Source organism: Pristiophorus japonicus, chromosome 8 (assembly GCF_044704955.1).
Source record: "Pristiophorus japonicus isolate sPriJap1 chromosome 8, sPriJap1.hap1, whole genome shotgun sequence".
In the NCBI taxonomy this organism is placed as follows: domain Eukaryota; kingdom Metazoa; phylum Chordata; class Chondrichthyes; family Pristiophoridae; genus Pristiophorus; species Pristiophorus japonicus.
In genome coordinates, this window is record NC_091984.1 from 89158219 (window position 1) to 89170350 (window position 12132).

The 12132-nt window shown below is 43.3% G+C and overlaps 1 protein-coding gene across 4 annotated transcripts in view; it reads right to left on the minus strand.

Moving 5' to 3' along the window:
• The window catches only part of dnajc6 (DnaJ (Hsp40) homolog, subfamily C, member 6), a 207696-nt gene that overhangs the window by 12942 nt on the left and 182622 nt on the right, over positions 1–12132 (minus strand). For all 4 annotated transcript variants that reach the window (XM_070887019.1, XM_070887018.1, XM_070887017.1 and 1 more), the window contains 2 exons: positions 7427–7732; positions 5115–5263 (listed from right to left, as the gene is read on the minus strand). In XM_070887019.1, the coding sequence (XP_070743120.1) occupies positions 5115–5263; positions 7427–7732 (455 nt within the window). The remainder of the gene's footprint in view (positions 1–5114; positions 5264–7426; positions 7733–12132) is intronic.

Here is a 12132-nt window from a genome sequence, read left to right on the forward strand (position 1 = left end):
CGAAGACTATGTCCCCTGGTTCCCCAATATCAGGAACATTCTTCCCGCATCTAACCTGTCCAGTCCCGTCAGAATCTTACACGTTTCTATGAGATCCTCTCTCATCCTTCTAAACTCCAGTGAATAAAGGCCCAGTTGATCCAGTCTCTCCTCATATGACAGTCCAGCTATCCCTGGAATCAGTCTGGTGAACCTTCGCTGCAATCCCTCAATAGCAAGAACATCCTTCCTCAGATTGGGAGACCAAAATTGAACACAATATTCCAGGTGAGGCCTCACCAAGGCCTTGTACAACTGCAGTAAGACCTCTCTGCTCCTATACTCAAATCCCCTAGCTATGAAGGCCAACATACCATATGCCTTCTTCACCGCCTGCTGTACCTGCATGCCAACTTTCAATGACTGATGAACCATGACACCCAGATCTCGTTGCACCTCCCCTTTTCCTAATCTGCCGCCATTCAGATAATATTCTGCCTTAGTGTTTTTGCTCCCAAAATGGATAACCTCACATTTATCCACATGCATTTGCCCACTCACCTAACCTGTCCAAGTCATTCTGCAGCCTCTTAGCGTCCTCCTCACAGCTCACACCGCCACCCAGTTTAGTGTTATCTGCAAACTTGGAGATATTATACTCAATTCCTTCAACTAAATCGTTAATGTATATTGTAAAGAGCTGGGATCCCAGCACTGAACCCTGCGGCACTCCACTAGTCACTGCCTGCCATTCTGAAAAGGACCCGTTTATCCAGACTCTCTGCTTCCTGTCTGCCAACCAGTTCTCTATCCACGTCAATACATTACCCCCAATACCATGTGCTTTGATTTTGCACACCAATCTCTTGTGCGGGACCTTGTCAAAAGCCTTTTGAAAGTCCAAATACACCACATCCACAGGTTCTCCCTTGTCCACTCTGCTAGTTACATCCTCAAAAAATTCCAGAAGATTCAAGCAAGATTTCCCCTTCATAAATCCATGCTGACTTGGACTGATCCTGTCACTGCTTTCCAAATGCGCTGCTATTTCATCCTTAATGATTGATTCCAACATTTTCCCCACTACTGATGGCAAGCTAACCGGTCTATAATTACCTGTTTTCTCTCTCCCTCATTTTTTAAAAAGTGGTGTTACATTAGCTACCCTCCAGTCCATTGGAATTGATCCAGAGTCAATAGACTGTTGGAAAATGATCACCAATGCATCCACTATTTCTAGGGCCACTTCCTTAATAATCTGGGATGCAGACCATCAGGCCCCGGGGATTTATCGGCCTTCAATCCCATCAATTTCCCTAACACAATTTCCCACCTAAGAATATCCTTCAGTTCCTCCTCCTCACTAGACCCACTGTCCCCTAGTACATAGGAAGGTTATTTGTGTCTTCCTTCGTGAAGACAAAACCGAAGTATTTGTTCAATTGGTCTGCCATTTCTTTGTTCCCCATTATAAATTCACCCGAATCCGACTGCAAGGGACCTACGCTTGTCTTCACTAATCTTTTTCTCTTCATATATTTATAGAAGCTTTTGCAGTCAGTTTTTATGTTCCCTGCAAGCTTCCTCTCGTACTCCATTTCGCCCCTCTTAATTAAACCCTTAGTCCTCCTTTGTTGAATTCTAAATTTCTCCCAGTCCTCAGGTTTGTTGCATTTTCTAGCCAATTTATATGCCGTTTCCTTGGTTTTAACATTATCCTTAATTTCCCTTGTTAGCCATGGCTGAGCCACCTTCCCAGTTTTATTTTTACTCCAGACAGGGATGTACAATTGCTGAAGTTCATCCACGTGATCTTTAAATGTTTGCCATTGCTTAACCACCGTCAACCCTTTAAGTATCCTTTGCCAGTCTATTCTAGCTAATTCATGCCTCATACCATTGAAGTTACCTTTCCTTAAGTTCAGGACCTTAGTTTCCAAATTAACTGTGTCACTTTCCATCTTCATAAAGAATTCTACCATATTATGGTCACTCTTCCCCAAGGGGCCTTGCACAACAAGATTGCTAATTAGTCCCTTCTCATTACACATCACCCAGTCTAGGATGGTCAGCTCTCTAGTTGGTTCCTCGACCTATTGGGCTAGAAGACCATCCCTAATACACTCCAGGAAATCCTCCTCCACCGCATTGCTACCAGTTTGGTTAGCCTAATCAATATGTAGATTAAAGTCGCCCATGATAACTGCTGTACTTTATTGCACACATCCCTTATTTCTTGTTTGATGCTGTCACCAACCTCACTACTACTGTTTGTTGGTCTGTACACAACTCCCACTAGTGTTTTCTGCCCTTTGCTATTCCGCAGCTCCACACATACCAATTCTACATCAAGGCTAATGTCCCTCCTTACTATTGCATTAATTTCCTCTTTAACCAGCAATGCCACCCCGTCGCCTTTTCCTTTCTGCCTGTCCTTCCTAAATGTTGAATACCCGTGGATGTTGAGTTCCCAGCCTTGATCACCCTGGAGCCATGTCTCCGTGATGCCAATAACATCATATCCGTTAACTGCGCAGACAGCAGTTAATTCGTCCACCTTATTCCGAATACTCCTCGCATTGAGGCACAGAGCTTTCAGGCTTGTCTTTCTAACACACTTTGCCCCTTTAGAATTTTGCTGTAATATGGCCCTTTTTGTTTTTTGCCTTGGATTTCTCTGCCCTCCATTTTTACTATTCTCCTTTCTATCTTTTGCTTCTGCCTCCATTTTATTTCCCTCGGTCTCCCTGCATAGGTTTCCATCCCCCTGCCATGTTAGTTTAACTCCTCCCCAACAGCACTAGCAAACACTCCCCCCTAGGACATTGGTTCCGGTCCTGCCCAGGTGCATGCCCAGAAACAACATTCCCATGTCCAATTAAAAATTTTGAAAAGGAGAGAATTCTTTTTGATGTCATTTTCTTCATTTTGACTTTGAAGACATGTTGGAATACCACGGTGAACTGACTACTCAAATATGCACAAGAGTAAGCGACATGGTTCACTGAGCTTCTCAAAAACTAATTCCTTCTACACAGGTATATAAAAAGGGAAAGAGTGGCTAAAGTAAATGTTGGTCCCTTAGAGGAAGAGACTAGGGAATTAGTGATGGGGAACATGGAGATGGCAGAAACTCTGAACAAATATTTTGTATCAGTCTTTACGGTAGAGGACACTAAAAATATCCCAAGAGTGGATAGTCAAGGGGCTCTGGGGGCTGGGGGGGGTGAGTTTAACACAATCACAATTACTAAGGAGGTGATACTCAATAAGATAATGGGACTAAAGGCAGATAAATCCCCAGGACCTGATGGTTTTAAAAGTAGTCGCTGCAGGGATAGTGGATGCATTGGGCGTAATTTATCAAAATTCCCTAGATTCTGGGGAGGTCCCAGCAGATTGGAAAACTGCAAATGTAACGCCCCTATTTAAAAAAGGAGGCAGACAAAAAGCAGGAAACTATCGACCGGTTAGCCTAACATCTGTGGTTGGGAAATGTTTATTAAAGAAGCAGGAGGACATTTGGAAAAGCATAATTTAGTCAGGCAGAGTCAGCGTGGGTTTATGAAGGGGAAGTCATGTTTGACAAATTTGCTGGAATTCTTTGAGGATGTAATGAACAGGGTGGATAAAGGGGAACCAGTGGATGTGGTGTATTTGGACTTCCAGAAGGCATTTGACAAGGTGCAACATAAAAGGTTACTGCACAAGATAAAAGTTCATGGGGTTGGGGGCAATATATTAGCATGGATAGAAGATTGGCTAACTAACAGAAAACAGAGTCGGGATAAATGGTTCATTCTTAGGTTGGTAATCAGTAACTAGTGGGATGCCGCAGGGATCAATGCTGGGACCCCAACTATTTACAATCTATATTAATGACTTGGATGAGACGACCTAATGTAGCCAAGTTTGCTGATGATACAAAGATGGGAGGAAAGGCAATGTGTGAGGAGGACACCAAAAACCTGCAAAAGGACATAGATAGCCTAAGTGAGTGGGCAAAAATTTGGCAGATGGAGTAATGTTGGAAAGTGTGAGGTTATGCACTTTGGCAGAAAGAAATCGAAGAGCAAGTTATTATTTAAATGGAGAAAAATTGCAAAGTGCTGCAGTACAGCAGGACCTGGGGGTCCTGGTGCATGAAACACAAAAGGTTAGTATGCAGGTACAGCAAGTGATCAGTAAGGCCAATGGTATCTTGGCCTTTATTGCAAAGGGGATGTAGTATAAAAGCAGGGAAGTCTTGCTACCGTCATACAGGGTATTGTTGAGGCCACACCTAGAATACTGCGCACAGTTTTGGATTCCATATTTAAGAAAGGATATACTTGCTTTGGAGGCAGTTCAGAGAAGGTTCAAGAGGTTGATTCTGGAGATGAGGGGGTTGATGAGGAAAGGTTGAGTAGGTTGGGCATCTACTCATTGGAATTCAGATGAGAGGTGATCTTATCGAAAGGTATACGATTGAGGGGGCTCGATAAAGTGGATGCAGAGAGGATGTTTCCACTGATGGGGGAGATTAGAATTAAGGGGTATGATCTTAGAATAAGGGGCCTCAACTGAGATGAGGAGAAATTTCTTCTGAGGGTCATAAATTTGTGGAATTTGCTGCCTCAGAGAGAGCTGTGGAAGCTTGGTCATTGAATAAATTTGACAAATAGACAGTTTCTTAACCGATAAAGGAATAAGGGGTTATGGGGAGTGGACAGGGAAGTGAACCAGAGTCCATGATCGGATCAGCCATGATCATATTTAATGGTGGAGCAGGCTCGAGGGGCTGTATGGCCTACTCCTGCTCCTATTTCATGTGTTCTTATTAACTAATTCTCCACTGTAATACTGCTGAGATTGGCAGCTCAGTAGAAGTTTTTGTGTATGCATCCCATCACTCTGTGGCACTAACTCAGGGCCAGCTGTTATTCAGCTTCTAGTGGTTAGTTTCAGAACTCTATTGACAGAGGCCTGGGAGCAGCCTGCCCTGGGAATGTGCAGAACCCCAGAAGATACAAGAAAGACAGCACAGAAAATCTATTTGGAAAATTGTCTTATCCACATGAGGGAAGAATATACTTAATAACTGAAAACAGTTATACAGAATATTTGCCCAATTTCATTTTCTGCATGGAAAAAACCTTCAGTTTCTCCGGATCCATGTCTTTAGCCATCTCCTCCTTTCTCATTTCAGATATTGTCTTTGGACCTCTCTTATCCTTCTGGGAAGCAAACCCTTGGCTGGACAGAAGATCCTCAAAGTTACTGTCTGCAACCTTTGGTCGAGTTCCTAAAGTAAATCCAAAATAATTACTATAAATTACAAGGTGCTTGGGTTAGCTGAATAGGAATCATAGAATCAGAATGGTTACACCACAGGAGGCGGCTATTTTGCCCGTCGAGCATATGCCAGCTCTCTGCAAGAGCACTTCAGCTAGTCCCACTCTCTCACCCTTTCCCCATAGCCCTGCAAAATTGTTTTCTTCAGATACTTATCCAATTTCCTTTTGAAAGCCATGATTGATTCTGCCTCCATCACCCTTTCAAGCAGTGCATTGCAGATCATAACCACTCGTTGCATAAAAAAATATTCTCCCATGTTGCCTTTGGTTCATCTGCCAATCACCTTAAATCTGTGTCCTCTGGTTCTTGACCCTTCTGCCAATGGGAACAGTTTCTCCCTATCTACTGTCTAGATTCCTCATGATTTTGAACACCTCTATCAACTCTCCTCTCAATCTTATCTGCTCTAAGGAGAACAACCCCAGCTTCTCCAGTCTATCCACGTAACTGAAGTCCTTCATCCCTGAAACCATTCTTGTTAAATCTTTTCTGCATCCTCCCTAAAGCCTTCATATCCTTCCTAAAGTGCGGTGCCCAGATTAGACACAATACTCCAGTTGAGGCCGAACCAGTGTTTTATAAAAGTTCATCATAACTTCCTTTAATAGTGAGATAAATTAGTCAATTGAGGGAGAGCATTTGGGCTGGAAGACTTTCTTGCAATTTACAGGAACTGCCAATACTTGAATAAGCTACATAGCAAGTACCTTTTAAATTCACAATGAACGCCAGATTTAAATAACTAATTGCTAGAGGAATACTATCCTAACAAAAATCTTGCTTAAGGGCCACTCTTTGGAGTAATGTAACATGCTGATGGGATACAGGTCCATAGTGGACTCGATTTAAACCAAGCAACTGTGGACAGTTCCCCAGAGGAAGAATAAAAATAGCTCATATTCAATCAATCTATTTAACTGGCCTGCTTCACTAGCCGCATTGAAGCTAAAAGAATTGTTCCAACATACCTTTGCATTCTTTTTTTGAAAGCAAACAATGAATCCCAACTACATTACCATCCTGCAGCACAATAGACTTTAAACGAAAGCTCAGATGCACAATGGACAGCAAGTCTTACTCTAGTGTATGGAGACAGATGAAGCAATTTATTTGTTGTGCAACACAAGTTGTGTTTAAGGGATTCAGATGTGCAATAAATCTTTGGGTGAAATTTACTGCTTTCCTCCAGTTTTCTTGCATCCTCTACTGATGGCACAGACTCTTGCTGGGATATAGGTACATAAGTATTGGCTGACCTCCGCTACATTAGCACCGCAGCCCCCTCTATTCTTCACATGCAAGCCTAAACGGTGAAGACTGCAGCCGATTTGACTGTGGGGTATCACAACTGATCCCAACTTCAAGCTACATGCACATACAAGTACTTTCCAGGAGGGGTCACTGGACAGCAACATGAAACAAAAGTTGTAGTTGATTTTTCCCCTCCCCATCTTAAGGGCATTGAGCCCATTTGCAGCAACCCTGCCAATATCCCTACCAAAATCACCTAACTTGTTGGATGCTGTGTTACTCTAAATTCCTTCCCAAACACCTTGACCTTTTCTTGTCTTCCCGAGTCACATTTCTTGGAGTCGAGGGCAGGTAAGTGACCTGTTCTCCGCCAATGCTTCTCTTGAACAATCCACAGGAAAGTACATAAGAGCAATCCAGGACAACTCTTACTTTTCCAAAAGGTCCCTCCTGTCGGGGTGGCATTTTATGGCTCCAAAATTAATGCGCCTGAAATCAGTAACTTGATGGAATGAAGAAAAGGAAAACTGCATGCCACTAGTCCGCAGTGAAGGGAAACAATAGAATGGATGGGGACACGCCTTAATCAATAAACATCTGCAACTGAAATCTTGAAGACCAGTGCAGCAGTGCAACATGTTGTAGTCGTAATAAATTACACCAATTGGACACCACTTTATCCAAAAAGCTTCATATTTCAGCCATGCCATTGTGGGAAGGCGGCCATTCCCAAAGGGAGGGGGGGGGAAAAGTGTCATCCTTAGACTACACTTGCAGTCAGGTACCTGCCAGTTCACTTGTTTGGATAGGAAGACACAAGAAAAGAAAAAGGGAAGAGAAAAGATAATTCCATGCTTACCATACGCAGGTCCTCGTGGCCCACGTTCCTCTCGAGTACCAATCACACTTGTAAAGCTCACATTATAGTTGGGTCTATTCTGTGGAGATGAATGGGGTATTGGTTGCTGGGGCTTTGTCTGTTGTGGTTTAGTTTGCGGCTGTTGCCAGGCAGATGAACCTTGTTGCCAACCAAATCCCGCGTTCTGCTGCCAAGAGCTTCCTCCCACTGGTTGAGGGGATTGTTTCTGCGGAGAGCCCATTGGCTGAAAAGATCCTGCTGGTGCTCCAGTGGGTGTGGTGGGTTTGCTTGAAAATGCTGAACCACCTATTTGTGGACCACATACAACATTTAAATCTTGTGAAAATAGTTTCCAACACAAATGATTCCTCCTTCATTATTCACGACAAAATTCTGGGGCAAATATCGGATTGCGTTTATTCTTTCTATGAAGATATGTGAATATCTGACTAACCAATATGCCGCTTCTTTGATAGGATCTTAATGATAACATATCATGCTTTAGAAAGAAAGGAACCTGTATTTATATTGTGCCTTTCACGACCTCGGGACATCCCAATTCACATTCAGATTTAAGAACAGACATCCTAAATGCCAGGACACTGGAAAATTGCATGCAGGATACACCCACTGCCAAATGAATACTTAAATAATCGATCACCTATCTGGCAACCACCAAGGGAAACTACCTGTACATGGTTCAACTCAAGGGAACCAGTTGCAGAGCTGTACCAGCTAGTGCAAGACACTTGCAACTACCATGCAGCATCGGGCTGGCACATCCAATGACTGTAGCAGTCAGCTATAGCCTGAAACTTGGTTTCATCACCTTGCGGGCATGCTGCAATACTGACCTATGGGGATGGTGCTGTGAAAGGGCACAGTGGCCCCACCCTCCTCACAACCACCTTATGCATCATCACCTCCACTTCAGCAACCATGAATAAAAGCATCCAGGTGCCGAGTTGTTCAGTCACGTACTTGTAGACATGTGCCTGTACTTTGGGTTTCCTTTCTTTTTTTTTGCTGGTCACTTCTGAATAACAGTTACATTTTTGGATCTTTCTACCCTGGATTATTGTGCGTCTTATGTCTTAGATCATTATTTAGCGAATTGCAACTCTCCATATTTTCCCCCCCAAAGTGCCTTTTGTAGTCTTTTGAGATGCAAGACAAACTTTCATTAATTTGCCTGGAACAATAAGCAACAAACCTTGGGTGCAATTTTAATACTACCCGCCCATTAAAACAGCTCGTGTTACTTGCCCACCCTGGAGCCAAGAAGATCACACCATCTGCATTTTTAACCTGCTCTCCTAAGCAGGTGGCAGGAACACCTGTCCAAAGCTGGCGGAGTCCTTCTTTACATATACATGTCGGGTCCCAATGATGTCATCGGGATCCGTTTGCAATTTTAACTCAGGTTCTTCTGTCCAGTTTTCAATGCTGGCATGCTCAAAACCCAAGGACGGTTCTAGAATTTGAAATTTGTCTTTTAAAAAAAAAAATCTCAATACTCCAGTGAAGCGCCTTGGCTCGATTCACTACATTAAAGATGCTATACAAATACAAACTGTTATTGTTGTTATTCCCAAATCACATTACATTTTCTTATCGGTTTGATGGTGTGGCCACAGTACATCATTAGATTTGCTCAATTTTATATTAGCTTCTTGTAAACTGACTGACATAGCATTAAATCTAGTTTAAAATAAAATATTTTGTTCATCTTGAGGTCAATTGTCCATTCAAAATGATTTTGTGTAAATCATATCCATAAAAAAAATTATTTTGCACTGTCAAGCTGTTCTTTTATCCCGTAAACTTCCTTTCGCTTTGTTTTTCTGACGAGGATGGTTTAAGTTTGGCTTTCTGCACTTTAACAAAAGGCATAAACACAAGCGTACACTTTTGGCCATAGAATAGATAATTTTTCCTCGTGATTCACCATAGTACTTACAATGCATGATTTGTTGTTGACCAGCTAGATCCAATTTATGTTTCATTGCACTAAGTGGGATCTTTACTCCACTCATTATTTATAACTCTGCTGGTATTGCAAAAGTGCTCTTGCTGCATTTTTTGGTTTCTGTTGCTCTGCAAATATAAACTGTTTTCTGCAGATCTAGATTCTTTTGTATTGGTAGTTGGCTCTGACTTGATCATGTATTATACGACCATTGTCTATTTACATGGAATTTGTTTTGTAAATCTATTACGTATTGATCAATGCTTTCTCCTTGAACTTGAAGTGGTATTAATACATGTATTATATACACAATATTTTTATATAGTATGAAATATTCCTTGAACTTGTACATTGATAACTTCAAGCTCCATTTATACGCTCCCTCACCATACATCAACACATTTTATAACTCTTCTGCTTCCTCACTTATTATATACTGGCCTTTACTGTTTTCTTTTCCCCCTCCAAGGCCCATTTCAGTTACAAACAAATCAAGATCTTTTTCCCATTTCTCTACATTTCTGCAAGATTTTTTCTGTGCTTCTTCAAATCTTCCACTTTGATTCCAGCTCTGACACCATGTAAAGGCTTACCGACTATTTGAACACCACCTTTCAAGGGATTGTCTGCAGCATGTCACAAGCTTTACCCAAGACAGTTTTCTTCTCTGGGCTTCTGAGGGTAAAATTACCTGTGGGGTGTAATCGGAAATTTACATCTATTCTTGGGCCCAATTTGCCAATGTCTATTTACACCCAAATTTCCTACCAATTTCATCAGTAAACACCTGGATGTAAACAAGCAAAAATCAATGCCCAAGGAAAGCATGGAAATCACACCATATATTCTTTCTTGTATGAAAATTAAAGTTTCAAGCCATCTCACCATTATTCATGCACATTAAGCACAGCATGTTTAAGAACACATAATTGTGGAAGCTTTTCAATTTTGAATGTGACTTATAATGATGCCATTAAAATGCATTCAAAGCAACAGAAAATATAGTGCAAGTCTCAACAAGGGGGAAAAAAAAACGCTCAAAAAAAATTGCGATGACACACCAGACAGCTGCTCCTAAAATTCTAGGCTTAAATTTACACCCATTCTGAAACAGCGTAATTGCAGGAAATGCATGTATGCAGCTCTTTAGCCTGGGGCGGACCCATTATAATTTCTGAGATGCATTTGGGCACAGGTATAGAGCATAAAAGGAGCAAGGAAATTCGGGCAGTGTAATTACGTGTGTAAAACACTTGCCCCCAAGTTTCCTCGATCTTTTACACTGGGTGTTTGCTTCACGCCACAATTACGAGTGTCTGAGTGCAAATACACAGGAAATTCCACCAGATGGCTTTTACATATCAGTTCCATCTTTGATCACTAAGCAGACAGCTGACCTTCCTAATGCCTGCTCCCCAACCAAGCCTCGGGCCACCTACCATTAAGGGCACTACTTAGCGCAGAGCTTGCGGCCAACATCTCGCCGTAGGCAATTAGGCTCATATAGCAGTGCCTGGTCGGCAGTCGTCTTTGACCCCATTGCCACTGGATCAAGACCTTGTTCAGCTAAGCCCGTGTGGTTGCCGGTGTGCAGCGGCCACCCCGCGTTAAAAGAACTCACGCACAGTCATCTTCCACTTCGGTTACATGAAGTTTGGGACCTGGAACGTCAGGACCATCATGGACAACTCCACAGCAACAGGCCGGAATGCCGCACTGCCATAGTTGCCCGGGAACTTGGATGCTTTGACATCAACATAGCTGCCCTAAGCGAGCAGGCGGGCAGGGGAAGACCAGCTCAAGGAACAAGGTGGAGGTTACATCTTTTTGTGGAAAGGAAAACCAGAGGAAGAACGCCGCCTTCATGGAGTCGGCCTCGCCATCAAAAATGAGCTGGTCGACCGCCTCAAAGATTCCCCCTGCGGGGTTAACGAACACCTCATGACTCTTCGTCTCACACTATCCCGGAACCAATGCGCCACAGTCATCAGTGCGTACGCCCCAACACTCGATGCAATGGATGAGACTAAAAAGAGGGTTTTTATTCCAACCTCGAGACATCCCGGTCCCAAGTCCCCACGGGCGACAAATTGATCCTCCTCGGTGACCTCAACGCCAGGGTCAGCAAAGACACAGCCCTCTGGGGAAGTGTGATTCGCAGAGAGGGGTAGGGAACGCCAACTCCAGCAGTACCCTACTCCTGACAAAATGTCTAGAACATGAACTCCTCATCACCAACACGTTGTTCCGCCAGAGGAACAAATACAAGGCATCGTGGCAACAACCTCGCTCCAAACACTGGCACCTGCTCGACTATGTCATCGTACGAGCCAGGGATCGCAAGGATGTGCGCATCACCCGCGCCATGACAGGAGCTGATGACTGCTGGACGGACCACTGCCTAATCCGATCCATCATCGACATTAACATAGTCCCAAAGCAGAGGGGGCAGCAGAAGCAGTGCTGCAAGAGAGTCAATGCCGGGGCACTTAAAGACCCAGCTAAGAGAGCCCTATACAACCAGTACCTCACAGCTAACCTGGTGTGCCTTGATGACCCTGAGATACTGAATGCCCACAGCGCTTAGTCTGCCCTCCAGGCCTCCCCATAACCAGTTCCTGTGAAGAGACACTTGGTCACTCAACCAGAAAACACCAGGACTGGTTTGATAAAAATGTTCAGGAGATCCAAGAACTAATAGATCGCAAGCGCCGAGCATTTCTGAGCCTCAAGAAAC